The sequence below is a fragment of the Eublepharis macularius genome, chromosome 4 (assembly GCF_028583425.1).
Source record: "Eublepharis macularius isolate TG4126 chromosome 4, MPM_Emac_v1.0, whole genome shotgun sequence".
Lineage (NCBI taxonomy): Eukaryota > Metazoa > Chordata > Lepidosauria > Squamata > Eublepharidae > Eublepharis > Eublepharis macularius.
The window spans coordinates 125864693-125892622 of record NC_072793.1 but is presented as its reverse complement, the minus strand read 5'-3'; the positions used below and the strand labels follow the sequence as shown (position 1 = coordinate 125892622).

The following is a 27930-nucleotide window of genomic DNA, read 5'->3' as shown; positions in this document are numbered from 1 at the left end:
TGCGGGGTAAAGTTTAAAGTCTAGTAGCCCCTCTCCCTGTTTTAGAGTTTACTCCAAGAATGTGGTGAACAAATCTTGGCTACAGCAATCAGTGAAAAGACAGGATGGATTTCATAGTTTGTGGAAATGAGCAGTGTTATTAAGACCATTATTGTCCTGTCAGATGAGATAAGCAAATTTCATTCATGTTGGGTGCAACAGACTGCATCCTACACGATGGTGGCTGGAGCTAGAATTCAGGCTGTGGATTTTTCAAGTGCTCCACATGTCACCTGGTGGATGACTTGTGCTGCTTGCTCTGTTCAAAGGGTGTGTGTGTGTGTGGGGGGGGGGGACCTGTTGCTGTCGTATATCCCATCTGTGACTTAGAAGTATCTGACTGCTTCATCAGCTACATATTATATGGGAATGTGGTGTTGTTTTACTCAGTTTGCTTGACTGCACCATACCCTCATATTTTCCTCTACCTCTCAAGGTCCTGCGAAGTACAGACAAATGTGTTACCTCTTTCTATAACTGCAAGGATATGCTCAGTTTTTCAACAGCTGTTGACAACATCCTTGTCTCTGCTAGAATGAAAAGATCTCCCCAAATCCACAGTTTGGCCATTGTGCAGTGGATGGTTTCTGTGCTGAAATCTGCATATGTTTCTATCGGTTCTGAAGTGTTAACATCTGTGGCTTGTCTTTTCATTTTCCTAATAACTTTTTTTTTTGCCAGGATGCATAATCCTGCTCACACAAATCACTATTTATTTTCTGAAATATTGCTACTTAACTGAATACTGGTAGGAGAAGCATATTTATACTCGTATAAATATTATATACTCGTAAGATTTAGGAGAGTTTGAGCAGAGCTTTATATGTACAACGAAAGGCTGTAAAAGCCCTAAGAGAAACAGTTTGTGTGGTATGCTAAAATCTTCTTAGTCTTCAACTCCTATTGGCTTAAGCGCTCAAACAAATTCTATTTTTCAAAATATTTAATGTGTACCACCTATTGTATAGAAGTCTATCCACTCATTGCCAGTTCACTTTGGCAGGTGGTAGTTTAGCTTTTGCAGACTCTTTAAAAACATTTCAAGCTTTTTAAACACCTATGCAATGGATTGAAACTGTAGTTTAACCCTGTAAATTGTATCCTTCTAAGGTTTCTAAAGGCTCCAAGGCAAAGGCAGAGTTTGCAGAGCTGGAGGAAAGTTGGGCTCGGTCCAGCACTGTGACCTCTATGAAAACTAAAACTAAATCACAGATAGGTTGGAAGGTGAAAAGCCATGAGGTTAATCCAGTCAGGGAGTGTTGTCATCTTCTCTGTTCCTTTAGAATATAAGTACACTGAAACAACTGTCAGATGTAGGGAGGGCAAGGCAGGGGTGAGGAGATGAGAGGTTGGTAGATGGGGGTACTGAACAAGCTCTGAGCCCGGAGAGAGAAGGCAAAGAGGATTCTGAGCCTTTTCAGTTGCGCTGTTGTTATGCTCTGCTGTGGGTGAACTAGTTTTCTATTTATGGGAAGAATGGTTTTCCCAACATTTGGACTTGCATATTTTTGTACTGGGTTGTGGGTGGGTGAGATTATTAGTGCTGCTGTAAGTCTGAAGCCTATTGGAAATTATATTTCAAGATTAGGGATATTGCCTTCTTTATTTAAACATTTCTAGGCCGCCTTTCCACTCAATTCAGGGTCCCCAAGGAAGCAAAAACTAAAATAAAACGTCAAAACATACCTGACATTTAAAAAGTATTTAAAATACTCAATGACACACTCTTCTCCCCCATCCATTAGTAATGATTGGAAACACATTTGCATGGAATGAATTTCTGTCAATTGCCCTTTACTTCCAAGAAGATGTGCATGGAGTTGGGACAGCATTCATTCATAATATTATTAGTTATGTTTCATATCTATAAGTGAATGGCATGATTTATTATTAAGGCTGCCATTCCCCCGCTTGGAGCAGGGGATCCTCTGCTCCCACCTCCTCCCCCTGACCCCATTTACCTGGCCAGCGTGGGGGCGCGCGCCCCCTGTGCCCCAAATCAGGCCTGATTCTGCCCTTTGGTGAGCGTGGAAGCACTCGCTGGGCCGCCCTTTGACCTACGTGATGATGTCACTTCCCAGAAGTGACATCATCACACATGCCAGGAGCACGTGCAGAACAAGCAATGATGGAGACCACGGAGGGTGAGTACTAGGTTCCCAGTCCCCCGCCAGGGGACTCAAGGGACCTGGCAAACCTATTTATTATACAGTTGCTTCCCATGTGTGCATTTTTGTTCTACCTCCTTCTCCAGCCTTCGTATTTTGCCACAGATTTTAGATTTGAGTAATATCAGACATTCTTATTTCTTGTCTTGGCTTTCATACCTTTGCATAGATCAGTTCAACTTGGCCATATTGTAGCTAGGAATATCATATTATTGTATGTATTTGTCAATGTGTATCTTCCATATCCACTTCCTCCTTGGCATTGTTTGAAAAAAAAATGAAGCAGCAGTTACTTTTCTAAGTGGCTTATTTTCAATAGGGAATATTTATTAAAATATGTCTTCCCATTAATAAGCTAATATGTGCCCTTGATCCCTTTCAATCACGCTTTAGGCCTTAGTGGGAACAGAGGTGGCTTTAGTGGCACTAGTAGGTGATGTTTGTAATGCAGCAGATAAGGGGAATGCATCCCAGCTACTTGTATTTAGATCTTTTGGCTGATTACACCCAGTTCTCTGTCACCTTGAGTGTATCATTAAGAGCTATGGTTTCTGTATTGAGCTAGTGCCTCAATGTATTACTCAAGTGACTGAGGAAGAATAAACTGAACCCAGATGAGACTTGGGCCCTTGCGCAATGATGCTGCTCCCAGGAGTGGCGTCGTCGTGCGGCTCCAGGAATGTGCCCAGGAGGCCGATTTCCCCGCCAGCCAGGGGGCAGGGGGCAGAAGTTGAGAGCAGGAGATCCCCCGCTCCCACTGAGGGAATGGGATCCCTACTGACTACTGTCACTTTTTAAAAGAGCAAAAAAGCACTGTGTAGCTTCATATATTGAGTTGATCTGATGGCCAGTGAACAGTGTTATCTGTGAAGTGATCTCCAGCATGACTTTTCTCCTCTGCCTTTCTGGTGTAAAATATTTTTTAAGTACAATTTGGGGACCCAATATTTGCTATCTCCCTTTCCTGAAAGCTCCCATAGTTCCTCTCCTTTTTTTTGTTTCCTTCTCTCCTTCCCACCCACTAGTCAACCTACTTTTATCTTCCTCCCTGTCTTCAGCTTTACCTTCTTCCCTTCCCTGGCAGCCGTTCCCCATGAAAAGTCTGACCCAGTTGTGTGGTGCCAGCTGCTGGGCTGGGCCATGTTGTGTGATGCTGGCCAGAATGAGCCTAGTTGCATGGTGGGGAACCTGTAAGAACTTTGAGGGGGAACTTCACTTTCTCCCGTATCCCTCTCCCCACACTATTCCTCTCCTCCTGGCAGCCCCCATATGCTCAACTTTCCCAGTTTCCTTTCCTTCTTTCTACCCACCAGCCAACCTACCATTTATCTACCCCCCATCCTCAGCTATATTTATTATTGATTTACTTCATTTATACCTGACAATTCTCCTCCAAAGGGGATGACTTCCTGTTTGGGATCCATGGAGGTCTAACGCAGCTCCACTTGCGGAGCTGACCGGACTGCCGTTTTAACCGGCCGGCGGGGTGAAAATAGCCCGCGGCCGACTGCTCTCAGGCGGGGAGCAGGCAAAGAACGCTCAAGACCCTAGGGTGAGCTAGATCTCGGACGAGGGGGGGCTCTACACAACGAGTCTCCCCCTGATCCTTGAGGTCCCACCTTGCGACGGGTCGGCTATAATCTCTGCGGCAGTTTTGGGGCCAATTCGGCTGGCATAAGACCTACATACCCAAGCATCGATTGGGGGAAGAAGCTGAGAGGAGAACTTAAAATCGAAACAGCGATTACAACCCGAGAAAAGTGAAGAGAAGGTAAAGATCATTATCTTCTGAGACGGGACAGATTGATAAAAACAGAGAGGAAAAAAAGTAGATTTTTAAACTGCAACAGACTAGTGAAAAGGAGGGGAAGACTCGGCAGGAATCGAATTTAAAAAGAGATTAAGTTTAAAGAAGTTATTAAAGAAATGGGACTATTGTTTTGAATACCTGTGGCTTTGGAGCTGTGAGAAAAAGACACCATCGCGAGATCTGCTGTGGGAAGACGGGAGACAGGAAGTGCGTAATAACAATAGAGTGGCTGGAGAGAAGCGGCCCTTGCTGGAGGGCAGGAAGTAGGGAATCGCCATTTTTGAAAGGGGAAGGGTCGCGGCTTCAGCGGAAGAGGAAGTAGGCCATCTTGGATTACAAAATCATAGAGAAACCATAGAGAAAAGACGCCCGACATTTTGGACTCTTTAAAATTTAATTTCTATAAGAAGACCGGGACATTTAAAATAGAAAAACGTTAAATTTTACGCCACGGAGTTAAGGAAGAGAGCGGATTCGTGGGAGCGAGCTAAAGCAAGCCCCACGATGTCAAAAAAAGAGTGGCAATCGGCAATAGAAAACCTGGATAAAAACCTGGACAAAAAACTTTTAGATATGATTAAAGAACTTAAGGACACGAAATTGGAGCTGATAAAAGAGGTTAAAGAGGTTACACAGACAGTAAAATCGGAGCTGTCAGAAGTGAAAAAAGGTATGGAAACAATACGAAGTGAATTACAAGGAACGCAGCAGAGAGTTAAAACAGTAGAAGACGCGATGGAGAATTTAGCAGACACGCAACAAACAGAGATGAGATTGGTGAAGGGGAGAATGTCAGTTGCAGAAACTAAACATATGGAGAAGCAGCTACGTTTTCGTGGCTTGCCAGAAGTGGAAGGAAAGTCAGCGCAAGAACAGATGACTGAGGTGTTGGCTGAGTACCTGGGGAAGGAGGAGGAGGAAGTTGTGGCTATCCTGGATGTGGCATACCGTGTGAATTCGAGAATAGCAACCCAGAGGAAACTACCAAGAGATGTGATTGTGCAGTTTACAACACGAAATATGAAAGAGAGGATTGTGACAAAACAGTTTCAAGATCCATTGGAGATTGATGGCAAGACGATTATTATAATGAAGGAACTGCCCAGATCAGTGTTACTGGACCGGAAAAAATATAAAGTGCTAATTCAGATTTTGAAGGACATGAAAATCAGGTACAGATGGGAGTTACCGGAAGGAGTGTCCTTTGAGTTTGGAGGGGCCAAAAAACGCATCAGATCTGAGCGAGAGATGGAGCGATTTATTAAGGACAATGAAAAAGACTTACCAACAAGATCATGAGTATGGAGTGTAAAGTATTATCTTGGAATGTAAATGGACTAAACTCACCGAATAAGAGGAAAAATACTTTTCACTGGCTACTAAAACAAAAATGTGACATTGTTTGTTTGCAAGAGACCCATATCAGAAAGCAGGATGTAAAATATTTAAAATCTGGAAAATTGGGCAAAGAATATGTAGCGGCCTCCAACAAGAAAAAAAGAGGAGTGGTGTTGTACATAAAAGAGGAGCTACAGCCAAAATTTGTTATGAGAGATGTGGAAGCTAGATTTGTAGCAGTGGAATGTATTTGGAATTTAAAGAGAGTGTTGGTAGTCGGACTTTATGCACCTAACGGTGCAAAAGAAAGCTTCTTTGAGGATTTAAGGAAGCATTTAGACGATCTTGCATACGACCAGATAATTCTTGCTGGAGACTTCAATGGAGTGACAGACTTGGAACTAGACAAAAAGACTACAACGGCACAAAAGAAAAGAGGACTATTACCAAAGCTTTTTTTTGAGTTGATTCAACAAGAGACTCTTGAAGATGTATGGAGGAGAGAATATCCTAAAAGCAGACAGTTTACTTTTTATTCTGCAAGGCATTCTACATTATCAAGAATTGATATGATCTGGGCCTCAAAAGACTTAGCATTATGGACTAAGGAGGTAGAAATAATGCCTATGGTAGGCTCAGATCACAACCCAATTATGTGGAAATTTGGAAAAAAGAGAAAAAGGAAAGCATGGAGAATAAATGAGGACTTGTTACAGGAAAGAGAGAATATGGAAATACTGAGAAGAGAGACAAAGTTTTTTATACAATACAACGTGAATAAAGAAGTACCAACCAATAAAGTCTGGGATGCTTACAAGGCGGTTGTAAGGGGCATACTAATGGACTTAAATGGTAGAGCAAGAAAGAAGAAAGAGGAGAAAAGACAAGAGATTGAGGAGAAAATAAAAGCCAAAGAAATACAGCTAAAAAAGAGACCAGGGAAAAAGAAGGTATACCAGGAAATTAAAATACTTCAAGAACAGCTAACAGCAATGAGCAATAAAGAATTGGAGTGGAATCTCAAAAGACTGAATCAAAAAGCGTTTGAGGGCGCTAATAAACCTGGGAAGTACCTGGCATGGCAATTGAAGAAGAAAAGGGAAAAGAAGATAATAAATAAAATTTGCGAAGATAACAAAACGTATTTGGAGCAGGCTACCATTAGTAGAGCCTTTTATAAATTTTACGCTAAGCTGTATAATAAAAAAGAAGTAAACAAAGAATCAATAGCGTCATATTTGGAGAAAACCAAACTTCCAGAAATCTCGGAAGCTTGGAGAAATAAGTTGAATAGTGAAGTAACTGACGAGGAAATAAGTAAGGCAATACAATCTGCAAATCTAGGAAAGGCGCCAGGGCCAGATGGACTTACGGCTAAATTCTATAAGACAATGGCTAATGAACTGGCACCATTCCTAAAAGAGGTGATGAATGGGGTTTTAAGGGATCAAAGGATTCCAGAAACTTGGAGTGAAGCGAATATATCATTGATCCCAAAAGAGGGCCAAGACCTGACTAATGTGAAAAATTATAGACCTATATCGCTACTCAACAATGACTATAAAATTTTTGCGAAGATATTGGCGGAGAGATTGAAGGGGTGGCTCTCGGAAGTCATAGAGGAGGAACAAGCAGGCTTTTTGCCAGACAGACAAATAAGAGACAACTTAAGGACAGTGATCAATGCTATTGAATATTATGACAAGCGTTGTGACAAAGAGGTTGGTTTCTTCTTTGTTGACGCTGAAAAAGCGTTTGACAATTTAAACTGGGACTTTATGTTTGCCACTATGGAAAAGCTACAATTGGGAGAAAGATTCATCAGAGCAATTAAGGAAATTTATAGAGACCAGACTGCAGCAATTGTGGTGAATGATGAATTGACCAAGAAATTGACGATAAGTAAAGGAACAAGACAAGGTTGCCCGTTATCTCCATTGTTGTTTATTTTAGTATTGGAGATTCTGATGATACAAATACGTCAAGATGATGAAATTCGTGGAATAAAAATAAAGGACTATTCATATAAGGTCAGAGCATTTGCGGATGACATAATGTTAATTGTAGAGGACCCATTGGAGAACATGCCAAGAGTGATAGATAAGATCAAGGAGTTTGGAGACTTGGCAGGTTTTTTCATTAACAAAAAGAAGTCAAAGATATTATGCAAAAATATGACTAAGCAGAAACAACAATTGTTAATGGAAACAACGGATTGTGAAGTAACAAGTAAAGTGAAATATTTGGGAGTCGAATTAACTGCAAAGAACATAGATCTATTCAAAAACAATTATGAAAAACTATGGACTCAGATAGAGAGAGACTTGATTAAATGGAATAGATTGAATTTGTCATGGTTGGGCAGGATTGCAGCAGTTAAGATGAATGTGTTACCAAGAGTAATGTTTTTGCTACAGACAATACCAATCATCAGAGACTCCAAACAATTTGAAAAATGGCAGAGGAAAATATCAGATTTTGTTTGGGCAGGCAAGAAGCCTCGAGTGAAAGTGAAAGTTTTACAAGATGCAAAGGAAAGAGGCGGAATGCAACTGCCCAATCTGAGACTTTATCATGATGCAATCTGCCTAGTTTGGTTGAAAGAATGGATGACATTAAAGAACAAGAAACTATTAGCCCTAGAGGGATATAAAAAAATATTTGGATGGCACGCATATTTATGGCATGACAAAGTAAAGGTCAACTCGATGTTCCTGCATCACTTTGTTCGGAGAAGTCTATACACAATCTGGAAGAAGTACAGAATTTATCTACAAGAAGGAACCCCTTTGTGGGTGGTTCCATATGAGGTGATAGACCCGAGAGCTGTTGATAATGAACAACAATGTTTAACGTATAAAGAAATAACTAAAACTGAAGCATCCAAACTTAGAATAAAGACACAAGAGGAACTATCACCTAACTACGATTGGTTCCAGTATAGACAGATCAGAGACTTATATAATTCGGACTCTGTAAAGGGAGGTATACGAATAGAGAATTCGGAACTAGAGCAGACCCTTCTTAAAGAAGATAAGAAAAGAATATCCAAGGTATACCAAGTACTGTTGAAGTGGTATACCGAGGATGAGATAGTTAAAACACAAATGGTGAAATGGGCTATAAACTTTAATAAAGAAATAACAATGGAGGCATGGGAATACTTGTGGAAAACTACAATGAAGACAACGACATGTATTAATATCAAAGAGAACATTTATAAAATGATCTATCGTTGGTACATGACACCAAAGAAGATTGCGCTAGGGAATTTGAATACTTCTAATAAATGCTGGAAATGTAAGAAGCATGAGGGCTCCCTCTATCATATGTGGTGGTCGTGTGAGGTAGCCAGGCAGTACTGGGGGGAAATAATAAGAGAAATGAGTGAAATTTTACAATTTCAAATTAATAAGAACCCAGAACTCCTGCTACTGAACTTGGGAATGGAGGGAATTCCAGCCCAACACAGGACGTTGATATTTTATATGACAGCAGCAGCTAGACTTTTGTATGCGCAAAAATGGAAAGTACAAGAAGTGCCAACTATTGAAGATTGGACTTACAAATTGCTGTATATGGCTGAAATGGACAAGATGACAAGAAAATTGAGAGATCTGGACTCAGGGCAGTTCAACACAGACTGGGAGAAGCTGAAACAATACCTGGAGAAGAAATGGGAGGTGGGAGGAAAACTGTGGCAGTTTGAGAACTACTGAAGTATTGAAGTAGAGGGGGGAGACTTTACCGGGGGGAGAAGAGATAAATGTGAATTAATAAGCAGTCAGATTAATAGATTGACATATATATAGATATATATAGGTTAACAAACAGAACATAGAGAAAATAATTAATTATAAGGACTAAATATAAGGAGCGATTAACTAACAATATTTTCTTTTTTTTCTGACAAGTTTTGTACCAAACTGAATGTCTGAAGATATAGATGGGTCAAATTGATTGATTACGTGAGGAGAGATATATAGAACTATTATAAAAAGATAGAATGAGTAATATATATAGAGAATAAGTCAAATTGTTTGATATAAACGAATGTATGATCTATATGGTTTATGATATATAGAAATACCTGAAATTGAAAAATTGGGATAAATTGTTTATCTAAGATGGAAACAAAGGCTTACAGTTTGGGCATATAATGTTAAAAATAGTTAAGGATGTACTGCTTAGAATAATGGAGAATATATATTTGTTTTAGATAGAGGAAGCTAATAAAAGTAAGGGAAAGGGGACAAAGGGTTGGAAAGCTGTTGGAAGTCAACAAAAAGGGGGGGGAAAGGGAGGGGGTTAGAGATGAAAAAATTGGGGAAAATTGAATGTAAATGTGGAAATAATGGATTCTAACCCAATAAAAATTTTTCAAAAAAAAAAAAAATTCTCCTCCAAAGGGACCCAAAGTGGCTTACACTATTCTTTCTTTTATTTTATCCTCATAACAACCCAGTGAGATAGGTTAGGCTGAGTGTGTGTGACTGGTCCAAAATCACCCAGTGAGCTTCCACAGAAGAATAGGGATTTGAACTTGGATCTCTCAGATCCTAATCTAAAACTCTTAACCACTATAACACACTGCCTTACGTGGGGTGACTACTGTTGAACTAGGGTTGCCATCCGCACTCCCACCCTCCACCCCTCACCCCCGCTTACCTGGCCAGCTGGGGAAAGGCAGGGGAACACGCCTCCTGGGGTGCGTTCCCGGGCAGCATGGCATGCTCCCGCTTGCTGCAGTGGACTAGTTTGGTCTCCAAATGGGCCAAATCAGCCCACTGTGAAGTGCAGGAGCTCTTCAGGGCCCTCCCAGCAGTGCTCCTGCACTCTGCAGTGGGCTGATTACAGGCCCAATTTGGCCCACTGCAGAGTGCAGGAGCACTGCCGGGAAGGCCCTTGAGAACTTCTGTGCTTCACAACAGGCCAAATTAGGCCCCAGATGGGCCCGAGTCAGCCCCAAATGGGCCAAAATCAGCCTGCTACGGAACACAGGAGTGCTCCCAGGGGCAGCATATGCCCTGTGCAATGATGTCACTTACTGGCACAACAAGGAAGTGCTCCAGGGCATGCTCCAGAGCTTCCAGGCCTGTTCCCCACACCTTCCCCCCTCCCTTGCCGGTCAAGTAAGTGGGGGGGGGGCAGAGGCTGGGAATGGGAGATCTCCCACCCCTACCAGGGAAATCAGATCTCTAGTGGTGGTTGCTACTAGGCTTGCCCAATGTACCCTCTCACAAAGGCCAAACAATCATGGAAGGGCCTCTGCCTTTTCTCCCTGCCCTTTACTGATAGAAATTAAGTCTAGAATGCTAGCAGTATGTCAGCCTCAGCCATGAGCACCGCTATGCTGGGCACCGGCACACCTGACCTTGATTCTGGGAAGCTGTCAGGGACAGTGCAGGCTCTTGCTCTGTGGAAGGAGGGGGGTATACATCACTCTCACTCCCTCTCAGTCCCCTCACAGGCCTGCTCAACCTGAGAGAGTCCTGGCTGTCTCCCCTTTCTCCTTGCCTTTCAAACCCCCTACCCTCCTCACCTCCTCTAAGCTCGCTCTTCCTCTTATTCTTCATTTCTCTCACTCCTACTTCTTCCAGCTACTCTCTCCAAACTCCACCATGCTCTATACAATCCACCATGCCCTGTGGGTGGACTTCCCTTTTATCCCTTCATCTCTTCCCTGCTCCACCTGTCAGCCATGCCCCCCTCCTGCACTCTATCCACGGCCCTGGCTGACTCAGGCAGTTGCACCTGGGCTTGCTCTGCTGGCTGATTGGGGCAGGTACACCTGTGCCTCCTTGGCTGGCTGCCAAGGTTTCCTTGCAGATTGCCTCAGGTGGTTTCACCTGGGATTGTTCTGCTCCTGGCTTCTGCTGGACCAGGCTACTGTCTTCTAGCTGGCTTGCAGGCTGGGGTGTGGCTCTGTGCTGCCTTGGCTGCCTCTTCTCCCTGTCTGGTAAGGCTGCTGGCTGACTGTCTTTGCTTCCTGCATCTCTTCCCTCAAGTCTACCCCCCTCCTGGGGGTCTTCACTGTCCCTGCCTGGCCCCCTACCTTCCCAGCAGAGAGTGGGGCTAGCTCACTTCCACCTGCCTTGCCTGACTCTCTGAGGCTTGGGCGCTTCTTTGCCCTCCTGTGGTGCAGATGCCTCCTCCCCCCCTTCTGTTGTTGGTCTGCTCTGATCCTGGGTGCCAGTTGGAGTGGCTGGGTGGCTGTCCCCCAACTGCCTCCCCTCCCCTTCTCCTGGTAAGTCCAGGAGCTGAGCCTCAGACCCCAGACACAGTAGCAATACTGTTGCAGTTCTGAAAGCTACAGGTGCTCTTTTATTAGATGTCAGGTTTTTTGGCAAACCTGAGGCTTTTCTTTGGTTTATAAAAAGATGTCTTGTCTGTCCATGCCCTCTGTCTCTTGATTTAAGCGTCCAAAGATGGGGTTAAGTTTAGAATTAGATATACTGATGTGTCTAACAAACATCCTTGTCAAGCCATTGTGATCTATAAAGGGCTTGTGTTAAATGATACAGCAAACTGAAGACTAACAGGAATAACCTTCCTCATCCAAGGGTTAATCTTTGTGAATTAAGGGACTCAAGTTTCTTTCAGATTGGTTCGCTATGCTTAGTTAAACCTCCATAGTGCATAATTAAATGGCAACAGACACTAAAACTTCTGTGAATTCTCTTGGGAGCATTATATTATGCCAGTAACTCATACACATTCAGAAGTACTACTGGAATAAAAGAAAACACTTCCTTCTACATTTCCTTAAAGTGTTTCAACTTTCATCAGCTGGGGTTTTTATGAACATCAGTTGCACTTCTCCCAGCCCATATCACACTCTATTGGACAAGTGATTTTCAACCAGACTTGAATGGGGCTCAGCTCTTTAAGAGACACAGTGAAGAGCTTGAGGGGTGCTTTTGGACCAGGCCTTGTTGATGGATAAACAGGTCGGTGCTTTTGATAGGAGCACTTTCTTTCAGCTCATAAGCTGGCGCTTTACTTTGACTCAACCAGCCTAGCTACTCTGATCTACACTACTATAACAACCACATTTTATTACTGTAATGTAATGTGCTGAAAGTGGGGTTGCTTTTGAAGATAGCTTGGAAGCTTCACTTGATACAAAAGGCAGAAGAAGTAAGAGCCAAGCTAGAAGTGACAAATTACACTTGAATGGCAAGTGAACAGACTCACATGTATTCCTCCCTGTTCACTTGCGCTCCACTTCCGTTCCACGCAATTGTGTGGAGCGCAAGTGAACAGGGAGGAATACATGAGAGTCTGTTCACTTGCCATTCAAGTGTAATTCGTCACTTCTAGCTTGGCCCTGAGACTCTTGTCTGGGGTCAGCTAATGGGAACTAGGGATGCTGGAAACTTTGCCATGAATGAGTTCACAAGGTGAATTTACCATCACTGAAAGTAGCAAATCTGGTGAGCCAATCTCTGGATTAGTTGTTAGTGTGGGAAGTAAGGCTGCAAGGCCTTCTGCCGGTAGCCTCTTTTGCACACTAACCAGTGGCAGGAAGATGTTTTTTAAAGGAACATCAGCTGCATCATCTCGTGAGTGTAGCCAAAGTCATTCACTCCCTTAAATTCCCCCTTCCTCAACCCAGTGGCAACCCTCGTGGCAAACCACCCCATCTCCTGGCCAACTTGCCACTGACCAGCAGCACTTGCAAGTGAACATGATTGACCTGCTTCCTCCATTACGAAGATGTAAATAGAACAAGGAACAGAGCACAAAAACCAAGGGAATGGATCAAACATGTTGCTTGAAAGTAGAATAAGGTGCAGTCCTCTTTCCTAGAAGTAAGGCCCATTTAATAAAATGGGACTTATTGCTGAATAAACCAGCATAGTAAACCAGGGTTTGGAATGATAACCCCCCAGACTGGAATAATGGTCTCTGGCATTGGAACAAGTGCTTTTCCAGGATTGTTTTTGCTTCTTAGACCATGCCTAAACTGGTCTACTCAGATGCTAGTTCAATGAGCTTACTCCAAGGAAGAATTACATCCTCATTCTACTTGCAGAGACTATATTAGACTCATTCCCATGTTTTTCTTGGAAATTGCACTTAAGTACACATAGAATTTCTGTCTGCAGCTTTCCTTAGCAATGTTTTAGTATTATGTATAGAAAAATGCAAAATTGAGAGAAGGTTAACTGGGTAGTATTGCCTAGTGGTTTGGAGAGTTGCTGCTCCGTCCCTTCTTCCAATTGAAAAAGATGGCACTGTGGGTGGGATCTTTCTGGTGGTGTTTTGGCCTCCCAATCCATCTTTAAGCAGGTCTACTCAGATGAAGCACCCAGCTCATTTTACTTACAGGGTCTATATTAAACCTATTCCCTTGTTCTTTGTAATGCATTCCTGGTTTTATGGGTAACTAATAGCTCTTTAGTTCCTTTGCAAAATAGCTAAGTTGTAAGCAATAACTCTGTGCTGGCCTTCTATACTCAGAGTTCATTAATGAGAACAACAAAAAGTGGAATCTATTTTAAAACTAATTCATTTTGGAAAATAGATTTAAACTTGGCTGTGGAGATAATAATTGTCTGTGCAGTAGCAACGCTGCGGTGTAAGAGACAGCATGCATGACTGAAAGCTGACTGTAAGTGCTGTTGTGCATCCTACCCAGTGAACTCAATAAATCAGTGGCATATTCACACCAGATGACTACAAGGAGTTGTGCTCTCTCAGTTCCAGTGTTTACCGATTTGCTTCTGGGTCCAACTCAGAACGGCAGCTATTGCATTAAAAAGCCTTCGCGACCTAGGGTCTCCATATGTCCTAAACTGCCTTCCCCTTTGTGGTGCCTGCTCTTAGGCTTGCCTATGGGACAGTTGGTTAGTAATGGGCTTTTTCTGTGGTAAGTATGGATGCAGAGTGGGTGTAGAGGACACCTTTTCTTAGAAAGGTATGCAAGACAGTTTTACTGCAGAAGGCATTTGATGAAAGCTATTTTGACAATTTATCTGCATTTTTAAATCTGTGATTTTTTAAAATGTTTGTGATGTTTGTATCTTGTTAATAGACTATTATGTTTTATGTTCTTGAACTGGTTTGAATTAGTTTTATTAACTATTTATAGCAATTTTTATTTGCCTTGTTTTATTTCTGCTGTTAGCCATCATGAGCAGAATTGGAGCTGGAAGTAGAAATATTCTAAATAAGTATCAAGAAGATCAATATAAACAAAACAGAACTCAATAAAACAATGGCTAGAACCCAGCTTACGTCAACACTATACTCAACAGCCAACCAGGCAGGGCATAAAGCAGTTATTTAAGCAAAAACAAATAAAAAATAAAACTTTGTCTGGTGTCAGAAAATCAAACCATACAAAACCATCGCATAGCCTTGATATCCTGTATGTAAACTTTTATATGTGCATATGCTACTAGGTAGGTACTAGACCTTTAAAGTGACAAGTGGTAACAATAACCGTACCTATATTCCAACACAAAAAGTGCTTTTATGTCAAACAATACAATAAATATCTGGTCCAATTTATAACAATTACAAATTCTATGCCAGTTAATAACAGTTACAAACCCCTAGTTTTAGGGTTTTCACAAGTATATTCTTGTGAATATACTAGCTGTAGTGACAATGTATTTAAAGTTAGTAATCAGTCTCTTTTAATCCTTTTTTAGATACGCAGGTATGGAAATCTCACAGTGGTTGATGTAGATGGTGGGCATCCAACAGGTAAGTTTATTGCTTGTCCAATAACAAATTTATATTGATCTATGTTTGTTCTTTTCCACATGTACGGTCATAATAAAGGAGGGCTTGTATGCTCTCCCGGCCCGATGAGATGCCGGCAAATTGGATTCCTAGGAAATGTGGAGCGAGACATTAAAAGAATTTTATTAGGTTGAACAGAGGATCACTAGGTTACCCTTGAGGAAGTTCTCCTGCGAAACAAGTCTAATTCACGGGCATCTCGTCGGACTGGGGCATACATGCCCTCCTTTATTATGACCCTACCTATGGAAAAGAATAAACGTAGATCAATATAAATTTGTTATTGGACAAACAATAAACTTACCTGCTGGATGTCCACTGTCTACATCAACTGCTGTGAGATTTCCATACCTGCGTATCTAAAAAAGGATTAAAAGAGACTGATTATAACTTTGAATATGTTGCCACTGCAGCTAGTATATTCACAGCAAGTTCTTCTGTAACTTTTAAAACTGTTATTAACTGGCATAGAATTTGTAATTGTTATAAATAGGATCAGATATTTATTGTACAACATAGAAGCACATTTTGTTTTGGAATATAGGTATGGTTATTTATTGTGTTAGCTTTTTTCATTTTAAAGGTCTAGTACCTAGTAGCATATGCACATTTAGAAGTTTACATATAGGATATCAAAGGTATGTGATGGTTTTGTATGGTTTTATATAGTGTATATCGCTGGTGCAGATTTATCCTCTGTGTTCAATGGCTGGTTGACCCCAGGGGTGCCTCTTGAATTTTATATTTGGTGTCAGATAATGTCAAGTAGCTTTAGACAGATTTTTATTATAACTTTTTTGGAAGACTTTCTACAGATAATTTTTTTTTCTCAATTTGCACTTAGATCCAGCCTATGAAGGCATCTTTACATTAATAATAACCAGTTTGAGAATGATGAAGTGAAATAGACTTGGGGTGGAGGGCATCTCAGACTTCCTTATTGCTACAGTTTAGATCAAGTATTTGCTTCCTACTACATCCAGTTGCCATACCTGTCTTACTGGAAATCCATCTGTGGATGTGATACCTTAATAAGGTTTACATACAAAATAAAATTATTATGGGAATGACATAGTTGCACAATAGATTACCAAAAGAATACACATTTGGGTTTTACATGTGTCATATGCAAATTTAATGCCCATTTGTTGATAACTGACGGAACAGGTGTGCCTGGTGGTAGGATGGGAAAGCACATGGAAAAAGCCTTGTCTGATCCAGGCCTAGTTAGTTTCAGCTTCCACAAACAGGATTGGATCCATCTGTGGAAGATAATATTGGTTGCCATTCTTCCTGGTTCCTCTCCTCCCCAAGCAGCCATTTCCAGTCCTGGTAACGTTTATTCCTGGCATTGTGTGACCCACATAGCTATGCGGGTCAGAAGGCTGCAGAAGGGAGGGTGAAGGGGGCACAATCACTCCCTCCTCCCCTTCCATCAGTGAAGCCCCACACTCACAGAGGAGGAAGAAGGGAGAGGTGTCATCCCCTCCACTTTGCAGCCTCCTCCTCAGCATAGCTATTCCTCTATGTAGGTTCTATGATCCTGGGAATAAACTTTTCCAGAGTAAGCAACAGTGGGGAAAGGGAGGAGATAGATGATCTTTGCATAGTCCTCATCCTGGACTTTGCATAGTCCTCATCCTGGATCCAGCTCATGGTCTCCCCTCACCCTTTAAAATTAGAATTAAATAGCATTAGTATATACTTAAGTATGTCAGTTTTAAAGATGGAGGAGATGAACTGTATGCTGATCTTCTCTGCAATGAAGATAGTACCCCTTCATCTGTTGTGTGGTGTGAATGTGCCACTAGGGCCATTGATTCTGGACCTGTAGGACTGTACGGAAGAGCCTGGAATTAGGAAGGGGCATTTCTTGAGTTGCTCATCTGACTGAATTTTGTTCCCACATAATTCACAATTCTACGTCTGTCTTGGAAAAAATGACTAATGTAGCCATGCTTCCTTTATAACCTGCAGTTCAGAATGAAGCAGATGGGGAGGAATTTGAAAAAAAACCAATAATACCCTCTTCCTTCACTAAACTTGATAGAATCTATTGCCAGCCCTTTTCTTAGCAGGCAATTTTCCCTCCTGTCTGCCCCCCTCTCCAGTTTTATTTTATTTTGTAAAACTTAATAACTGTTAGTGAAAACTGCTTTATGCATTCTACCAGATATGTTGATTAGATAAGTGAAGCAGCTCAGGGCCACCACGACTTCAGTGCAATAATAGACTTCAGACAGTATATTCTTGAATGGTTATAATAACCTGTGGTATTATTAGGTGTTCTAAGATGGAAGGCTGACAGCAGAATAACTTTACTTGTTAAAAAGAAAATCCTGTTTTTAATTTTCAGAGGATGTGTGCATTCACATGTACATGTGTGTACACATGTGCATACATATACACTGTTATTTTTTCAACATGTAGAAAGCAGAAAGAAATACCTCACTGAGGTGACCTTCCTTGTATACTTACCATATCATCTCCATTTTCTCCAGGAGTCCTTCTTTTAAAAAAAATTAGCACAGCACAGGAAAACATGTGGATAGAACTGAAACCAAAGTAAGTCAATACTAAAATGACTTAATTTAATTGAGGCTACTGGACTTGGAAAAATATTACATACAGTGTACCTGATTTACAGGACTGGCCCAGCTTCTGCCTTAGTGCTGCGGAATACAATATTCCTTGGCACCTACTCTCAGCAGTTACTAATATACTTTCTGTTTTAATATTTTTTAGCTGTTTAAAGAGTCCCCACTTAGAATCATAGTGTTGGAAGGGACCTCCAGGGTCATCTACTCCAACACCTGTACAATGCAGGAAATTCACAACTACATCCCCCCCCCCAACACACTCAATGACTCGTGCTCCATGCCCAGAAGATGGCAAAACTCCATCAGGATCCCTAGACAAACTGACCTGAGGAAAATTGCTTCCTGACACCAAGATGCCGATTGGCATTACCCTGGGTGTCTAAGAAGGGGCCGCAAGAACTAAGCACTGAGGTAACCCTTCCTGCCCTCCCTCTCATGATCTGCCTAGGTTCACAGAGTCAGCATTTCTGTCAGATAGCCATCTAGCCTCTGCTTAAAAACCTCCAAAGAAGGAGAGCCCACCACCTCCTGAGGAAGCCTTTTCCACTGAGGAACCGCAGTAACTGTCAGGAAGTTCTTCCTGATGTTTAGCCGAAAACTCTTTTGATTTAATTTCAACCTGTTGGTTCTGGTCTGACTTTCTGGGGCAGTGGAAAACAACTCCGCGCCATCCTCTATGACAGCCCTTCAAGTACTTGAAGATGGTTATCATATCACCCCTCAGGCGTCTTCTCTCCAGGCTAAACATACTGAGCTCCTTCAATCTTTTCTCATAGGACTTTTTCTCCAGACCCCTCACCATCTTTGTTTACTCCTCTCGACATGTTCCAGCTTGTCTAGCTTGTTCCAGCTTAAGATCTTTCTTAAATTGTGGTGCCCAAATCTGAACACAATACTATAGGTGAGGTCTAACCAGAGCAGAAAAGTAGATATAAGCACCACATGTTGAGCCTCTCTATATAATAGCTTTCCAAGCATGGCACACTTGAAACCCCAATCTTGACTCACTCAAGCACCAGGGACACTTTGCTTGCTTCATGAAGCATTAGCTGACCAGGAAACCCAAGGCCTGTCCTGCCACATCCCATGGAATCACAGTTTCCTTCTTTTTCAACCAACAATAGCCAAGACTTCAAGTCCAAAAAAACTGAGGACCAAGCAGTAGAATGAAGTTGAGACCTAGGGATTTAACAACCTGTGTCTCTGCAAACATGTTCAGGAAGGACTCGTGAACTTGTACTGCAATGAGGCAGCATATAATTGGCTCACCATGAAGATGGTCAAGAAATGCTATAAAAGAATGTAAAAGATGCACTGCTGGATTAGACCAATGGTCCAGCATCCTGTTCCAAACACTGGCCAACCAGTTGTTCCAAAAGGTCAACAACCAGCACCTGTGTGCCAAGAACTCCCCCAATGTTGCCTTCTAGCACTGGTAATCTGGATGTAAATGCTCCCTTTAATCGTCTTGGCTAGCAGCCATTGATGGACCTATCCTCCAAGGATCTCCCCACTTAATTGCTAGGTGATGTATTCATAATGGACAAAAAGCAGTACTTCTTCACTGCATGAGTAATTAAATTGTGGAAAAGACTTTGAGAAACATTGTGCTGCCCAGGGAGAATTTTAGTGGCCACAGTTCTTTTCACTGGGGATTTGTTTGTTTGTTTGTTTGTTTATAGTCTGCCTTTCTCACTGAGACTCAAGGCGGATTACACAGTATGAGATTAGTACAATCAGTATCAAGTACATTTCAATACAGTATCAAGGACATTTCATAAACAATGCCATAGGGTAAATAGATACCAGTTTAAAAGACATGGTATTAGCAAGAATCCAATACAGAGTAGAAAAAATACTGAAGTAGATCATAATCTATTCTAGGACTAACATTAGACAACATGGAGCACTGGTGGTACATAGGAGTACATATTTAAAGCAGCAGATAATATGTAAGGAAATATAGTGATGAAGTCTATGGTCCCTAACTCATTAGCAAAGCATCTGAGACCCCATCCCTACAATACAGCCCTCCCAATTGAATGAAAAACCTTTTTGAATAGTTCACTTTTGCATCATTTATGAAAAGCCAGGAGAATGGGGGCTCTTCTGACTTCCTCAGGTCATTCCACCAGATAGGGGCCACCACAGAGAAAGCCTGCGTATGGGCTGCTGCTGACTTCACCCGTGTGCAGCCTGGCACCTGCAGGAGACTGTGTTCAGATGAGCGAAGCTGCCGTGGAGGAACATAGGGAGGGAGGCGGTCCCGTAAGTATGCTGAACCAAAGCCATGAAGAATTTTGTATGTAATAACTAATACCTTGAACTGAGCACGGTAACTGATGGATAGCCAATGGAGCGACTGTAGGATGGGAGTGATGTTCATGCTCCTGCTCGCTCCTGATAAGTCGAGCTGCAGCATTTTGCATTAATTGGAGCCTCCTTGTTAACTTAGATGGGAGACCTATGTATAGAGCATTACAATAGTCAAGCCATCTTTCAGGCTAGAGTGAGGTTGTAGTAAGCATTTTTTGCCACTGCCTTAACTTGTTTTTCTAGTAATAACGCTGGATCCAGTATAACCCTAGGCTCTTAACTGAGACTGCAAAGGTTAGATGAACTCCATCGAAAGTGGGGAGTACAATGTTTTTCAAGATCTCTGCTTTCCCAACAAGCATCACTTCGGTCTTGTCTGGGTTCAATTTCAATTTGTTGTTTTTCAACCATTTCATCACGGCTGTCAGGCAGTGATCTAAGATTTCCACAGCATCCTGTGGGGACCTGGATAGCAAGATATAGAGTTGAGTGTCATCTGCATATTGATGACATCCAACTCCGTAGCTGTGAATGAGTTCTCCTAAAGGTTTTACGTAGAGGTTGAATAACATGGGAGATAAGATTGCGCCCTGCGGAGCCCCACAAGATAGTTCCCATTCTGGAGATAGTTGATCTCCAACGGCCACCCTTTGAGTCCACTCCAAGAGAAACGATTTAAACCAGTCCAGGGTACGTCCTTTGATGCCCACTTCTGTTTCTAAACACCTCAACAGGATGGCATGACCTACTGTGTCAAAGGCTGCAGATCCAATAGAAGCAATAAGGAGGCATGGCCTTTGTCTATATTCAGACAGAGATCATCCACTAATGCTACTAGTGCTGTCTTTGTCCCATGCCCTGGTCTGAATCCTGACTGGAAAGGGTCCAGAGCGCTAGAGTTATCCAAGAAGGTCTGGAGTTGGTCAGCTATTGCTCTCTCTGACCAGATTAGAGACTGGGCGATAATTGGCCACGTCATTTTTGTCTAGGGATGGTTTTTAAAGTAATGGATGGATAACCACCTGTTTGAGCTGCCAAGGAAACCTGCCCTGAGTTAGTGATTGATTTACAATAGACCACCGTGGTCTTAGCGTTTTCTTATGGTCAGGGCCAAATCGACCGGGGGGGAGGGGGTAGTCTGCCTGCGGCGCCGCCAAAGAGGGGGCGCCGGGCACAGCTGCCACTCTGGGAGTGTGTGAGCAGCAAGACGGGGTGCGCTTGTCGCGCGCCCCCTGTCCTGCGGAGCTGGTGGTGGCAGCGCGGGTGGCTGGGCGGCCACCCGCACCATTCACTTGCCCCACAGGACAAGGGGCAGCTGGCTTGCAGCATGCCCCTTGTCCTGCTGGGCAGACAGAAGGCAGCGCGGGTGGCCTCCCAGCCACTCGCGCTGCCGCCGCCAGCTCCGCGGCACGCCAGGACAGCCGGCTTGCCGTGGGGCAGCACACACCGCCTGTGTGATGACGTCATGGAATGACATCATCATGCAGCGCCAGGAGTGCATGCGCACGCAGCCGGACTTCGTTTGCCCTGGGTGCCGGCAACCGTAGATCTGGCCCTGCTTATGGTTCATTCTGTTATGCTTTCTTTGCAAGTGAGATCTAAGTGTTTGGGTATTACTCATCAGCAGAATGAATTCTGAAACGGCTCGCTCCCCCAGATCAAAATTTTAATCAACATGAGTGGCTATGGTTGGTGTTTTTCATGCCCATAGAATAAATCCTACATGTTATATTTAAAGAGAGGTAGTGAAGCATTGCATTCACATATGTCTGCAGATTCCTCTGCACTATCAGTTGCAGTTGATCTGCTGAACTTTAACACTACGGTAAGAATTTTTTAGTGTCTGTCTTTTATATGCTTATGTTCTGTTTATGTGTGCGTGTTAAGAGAAACTAAGTTCTTCTGATTTTCCAACTTCTTCTATAATTCATTATTACAGATAGCTGCTTATAGGGCTGTATCGAATCTAAATGTGCTTGGAAGTCAATTTTCTTTTTGAAAATCTCACAAAAGTGATTTTGAGTGCCCAGAGAATGGAGCTGGTAGCTGAACAATAAGCTGCCATGCGCCTTACAGGATCCCCTTCTAATGAATAAAGCAGCAGGTAGTTATGAAACCTGCATGCCTTGGTAGGGTTGGTAGGAAAGTGAATAATAGCATTAGAGCAAAGGCAGGGGAAAATCCTGAATACGTGCTGTGTGGTAGGAGAACTGAAGTAAAAGCTTCAGATTTACAAGGAAGAAAGTTTTTGGTAACTTAACTGACTAATGTAATGAAAGAGAAGGGACAGTACAGTGATTGTAAAAAGGGCCATTGTGAGACCTTGGTCAGAGCCCTGAGTTCAAATCCTGATTCAGCTATATAGTCCGTTGTGTGATCTTATGCTAGTCATCTTTCAGTCTAACCTACCTCACAGGGTAGTAAAAAGTCCAGTAGCACCTTTAAGACTAACCAACCTTATTGAGGCATAAGCTTTCGAGAACCGCAGCTCTCTTCATCATGGATCTGACAAAGAGATCTGTGGTTCTCAAACGCTTATGCCTCAATAAAGTTGGTTAGTCTTGAAGGTGCTACTGGACTTTTTACTATTTTGCAACTACAGACTAACACAGCTAACTCCTCTGAATCTATCTACCTTACAGGGTTGCTGCGAGGCAAAATGTTTTGGAGAACCATGTACGCTGCCTTTGAAGTCCTTGAGGCCATGATAAAAATGTATCAATCACATGAATGATTCTTTGTTAATGAAGTGCTCAAAGAGAGAGAAGTGATGCTGGCATGTGCTGCTGTTGCCAGCTCCCCATCCCATAAAGTCAGGCTGTTTTGTCTTGTTTCCATAGCCAAACACCGTCTTCTTATTATTTCCTGCTGTTGGTGGGAGCAAAGAGGTGATATGACTGACTCCGTTATCAAGAGAAGAGAAGGGACTTGTTTTGTGTTGGTCATTTTGAGAGGCAGCTCCATATCCAGCAACTTCCATCCTCATGTTCACAGGCGTGATAGTTCCATAGACCATTATTGACAGATTGCACAGAGAAATGGGTTTTGTCCTAGGCCTCATGCTGCATTCATAAACAGATCTAATGCTTGCCTTAGGCATTGTACTTGAATATGATGCTGCATAACTACTGTATGTGATCTTGGGGCAGGGGAGTGTTGCATGGTTCTGTGCTCAGTGATCTAACAATCATTGGCTGAGCAAACTTACGTGCATGCTGCTTATGCTCTTTGAATTCTATATGCAGTCTTAAAAACTGTGAGTCTATGCAGAACAAGACACATGAGAAGATGATAACTTTCGCAGACCTGAAAATAGTAGTGTAGAGCCATTATTGCCTAGAGTACACATTTCTGTTTCTTGTAAGTCACCGTGGTTACTGGTGAAATATGTTTTGCAAGCTTTCTCAGCCTTCAGGCTGTATCCTAGAAAGCAAGACCCCAGAAGTGTGATCAGCATGTCTTTAGGGTGACTGTTAACTTTGCACACTCTTTTGTGTCATCTTGGTACTATGGCTTTTGTAATTGGATAACATAGTTTCTGATCCTATTCAGCAGCTTTAAAAAGTGATGCTTGGTGGAGATTATTCTCCTTTATGGGGGTTTTCCTGAAGAATACCACAAGGTTCCATCCTGTCACTCACTAATTTTTATTTACCAACTATATGACATTACCAGAAATATTGTGTGTGGTGGTGTCATATATTGATAGCACCCAATTTTCCCCCTTCATTTAAATCAGTTCCCCAAACAGTAATTTTAGTCTAGAAATCGGTGCTTTCATGGATGAGGGTAAACAAACAGGCAGAATCCAGAGGATAGAGGTGATGGTGACTGGAGGTCTGTGTACTCTAGAGGAGAAAGTTTTGCATGTGTTAAACGGAATCAGACTTTACCCGACTGACTTTCAGTCGGTGGCCTTGTTTTGCTCCCAGAGGAACAGGTGGCAGCTTTTGCCAGGCAGCCTTTCCATCAATTACATCTTATACTCCAGATAAGTCCAGTAATTCTTCTGATATGTTAGCTTCCAGGCACAAGTCAATTAGGATTATTAACTATGAAATGACATAGTTGGTCCCTCATCCCTCGGGTTATGCCTTCTTCCGTGTGAAAGGGTCTGAGGGTAAAGAGGTTCTATTTTTGGCTTCTTATTCCTGAACATTTCAGTCATTGAATACTTCAGTTCCTGCAACAATTTGGTTTTCCTTTCATAAAGAGCTCAATCATAATAGAGCTTCAGAAGACAGATACATTTTTTTCTTGTTGAAGCTGCTTTATTTATTTTGCTGATCTGGAGTTTTTACACTTTATTGCTAGTTAAGCTTGTTTTGTTGTTTCTTCTGTTTTTATGAACCACATAATTTTGAATGGAACAATCCCCACTTCAATAAATAGTAAGGGGAGAGGGACCCAAGGAATAATGAGAAGTGGAAATCCAATTTCTTTTTCCTCCATCCAGTCTTGGAGCTCCCCTTCCCCCAACTCATTGTCACTGTCACCACCTCAGAGATCCTGCACTGATTTTCAAGGCAGGTGCCTTGGCATGCTTTCTAGTTGCTATGGCAACCTGAACTAGCACCTGCACTCCTGCCAGTTTGTTTGATATCTGTACAGATGTCACTACTTCGTTGCAAAATTAGATCTTCTGGGGGCTCCCCCAGATTTGCAGAACCCTCACTGTTAAGTTGTGGCTGGCCCAGTTGTGTGGATTTCTCAGTCCACATAGGGATCAGCACTTACACTACATGAATGTAGCAGTAAGAAGTAGGTAGGTCAGATTTTCACATAGCCATGATATCTGTGTTGTTTTTTTCATATGCTTGGTTTTTGAAAAAATATACTTAAATCCAAAGCTAACATACATTTTTGCATTAGATACCCAGGTAATCAGATGCTAACAATTCTTTCAAATTTTAAATGTGTAGATACAGTTTCCCAAGCCTACTTCATTCTGTTGAATTTTTTAAAACATGGTTTTCTAAAGCAAAAAGTAGCAGCTTTGTCAGAGCAGGTTTCGGGGCCTTATTCCCTGAACTGACCAGATGGTAACGTCTCCATTTTTATTTTGAAAATCACTTCATACATTTTAGCTTGAGCAACTTCAGTTTTTGAAAGGCCTTTCTGGGAATGAGGTGATTTTTTTTTCAAAGCACCAGTCAGGTCTGGACAGCTTCCAGTAGGAGAAAGGAACTGATAAACACCTGTCTGAGCTTTGAACACGAAGGCACCTTCTGAATATAGCGGCATGTGTGATGTTTGTGTACCATCCTGCTTTGGAGATGGTGGCAGCCCAGTGAAGCTTGACATTTCTCCAGACATACAGCCATTTATAAAAACGCCCCGTTCCTCCCCACCTGATTTCTTTTAACATCATGTTATTTAATGAACAAAAAATTAATAGACAGGATAACAGCTGCAGTGACTGCATCGGCAAATGCCCATATAAAATCTCAACTAGCGTCTTAGCTTATATTGGTAAAATTAATATACTTATTGCAACATTAAGGTGTATCTATCTCGTGGCTCTGCAAAATCATCAGTATTCTATCTTTTTTTTTTCTTTTGTGCTGGGGTAAAAAATAGGGATTTGCTACTAGGACTTTACAGAATGAATAATCTAGCTGGAAGAATTGTTTGGGGGAGCTGATTAAAAGTAAATACCTTTTAAAACTTGTATATTTAAAATATCCTTTTTTTAAAAGTATGAAAAATGTATGCCACTGCATTTTTACCTCACCTTTTATCTGAGGACCTCAGCGTAGCATCCATTGTTCACTGCTTCTTACAACAACCCTGTGAAGTAGGTTAGGCTGAGAGAGAGAGTGTGACTGGGCCCAAGTTCAACCATTGAGCTTCCATTTCAGAGTGGGGTATTTGAACCACAGTCTTGCAGATCCTAGTCAGATCCTAACCACTATATCAAACTGGCGTTTGGTCTTATTTACTTAATAGAGGGAACTTAATATCTGCAGTGTATTATTTCATTACTATTTTTAAGAATTAAGAGAAATTCTCCTTCAAATTTCAGTACTGGTTGACACTGTTTCCTAGTTGGAAATGTCCTTTTTAATAGGATTAAAGTCCGGTGGCCAGGTGTTGTACTATCTGTAGCTAGTTGAACAAGAATTTTCTTACTATTAATCCACTTGTATAATATTTAAAAAAAATAAATCTGAGTGGCAGATTTTAAAATTGAGGTGTTAAGGGTAGCTTGAATCATGTTCAGTTCTAACTATTCATGTTTATGTTTCTTGCCACAAAGTGAAACATGGCAATAAATGTGTTGCTCTAAAACACTTTCTTGTCAGGGCTTCAGTATTTATTTATTTTCTAGCTATAATGTACAATTGTTCTGGAAGAGAAGGGATTTTGGTAAACAAGTCTAATTTTTTAAAGCAGCATTTTACTTCTTTTTCTGATTTCACCAGGATTAATGGGTTTTCCCTGCTTATCTGGCTTGAGACTGTCGTTAATAAATTCAGGTTTCAGAAAAATCTGAATGCAGCTTTTTAGTGGCAACTTCAGAAATGGTATTTTAATAGTCAGCTAAGGAAATGCCATGTTAGTGTCATCCATGAGCTTATTCCTTCATAACTGGTGGTCTGATAAGTAATTATGACAAACATTTTCTTTCTCAAAAGGCTTAAAAGTGAGTGTGTTGGGTTGATTCTCTCTCTCCTTGTATGAGGGAAGCCTCACCATGGTGGCCTGGCCTCCCGGGATAGGTGGGCTGCTTTCAGGGTAATAGTATAAATTTCTATTTATTTGTTCAATTCCTTGATAGCCATGTTTTGGATTTGGGGCTTGATTCATCAAGCAGAGAAACTGCCTAACACCATAGGGGTAATTGCCACGTTTACTTTGACAGATCCAACCCTTATTTTAATACTGTGGTGAACAGCTGATGAATAAAAGGCAGGCCTGTATCAGGCATGCTGGGCCTGGAAGTCCTAATAAGATGGAGCACCCTTGCATTACATATGGGGAACTGGAACATTTTGTTTATATTTCTGGGGAAACTGAAAGCAATTTAAATGGGCTTCCTGTGATCTATCAAGGCATTGATCAGGTCCATGCTCTCCTACCTTCAACTGTGCTGACAGCATCAGGTATCAGTAGACATTCTCTCAGGAGTACTTTAAAATAGAGTGATATGGATCAGTTACCTTAATGCAGTTAAACCACCCAGTGGTATTCTAGCTATTAAAAAAATGAATTTAAATATTTCTATAAATCTGTAATGTTTTGTGGCAATCTTATCACACTGAAATCAGGGAAGACGTTATCTACGCATGTACTAATCAACTTCCCAGGTACGCAGAACTGGATTAAAAGGAATGAATGGATAAATTAAAGTTAAAATGGATTGGCAGATTAATCAGTAGAAGGATGTTACATTATTACATATGTTTTGATCAAAATATTGCTATACTTGTTTTGCAATTTCCTCCTTTGTTTAGTGTGTATTGGGGACCACTTTCCCTCATTGTTATTATATTAGATTAATCAGTTAACCAGATCATTAGCCAAAATCTTGCTGCATAAGAAAAGAGAACAATGATTTGCAAACCTCCTCCTCAGCCACATTATTTCAGAACGTTGAGCAGTCAATGAAAAGGCATGCGATCATGCCACAGTTGTACAAACTTCCATAGGATCTTCAGACCAAATTAACTGGTGTGCCAGTTCATACAGGGAGAGATGGTCCTTTGTGTATGTAGATTCCTGCTTATTAATGTGCTTACAACACCTTGTATTTAACTTGGAAGCAAATTGGTAACCAGTGCAATTACCACAGGGACATGTCCTCTAATACCTGATACCAGATTGTTCATTTGCCCCTGTTGAAACTTCTGAGTTGTCTTCAAGGGCAAGCCCATGTATAAAGTGGTTCAACATGAAAGGC

General features: G+C 41.8%; 1 protein-coding gene across 1 annotated transcript in view; it reads left to right on the top strand.

The window, feature by feature from the left end:
- The first annotated feature begins 216 nt into the window (after window positions 1–216).
- GRIP2 (glutamate receptor interacting protein 2) overlaps window positions 217–27930 on the top strand; it is a 150405-nt gene continuing 122691 nt past the window's right edge. The window contains exons 1-3 of the mRNA XM_054976398.1: window positions 217–309; window positions 1150–1263; window positions 15018–15072. Coding sequence (XP_054832373.1) covers window positions 217–309; window positions 1150–1263; window positions 15018–15072 — 262 coding nt within the window. The remainder of the gene's footprint in view (window positions 310–1149; window positions 1264–15017; window positions 15073–27930) is intronic.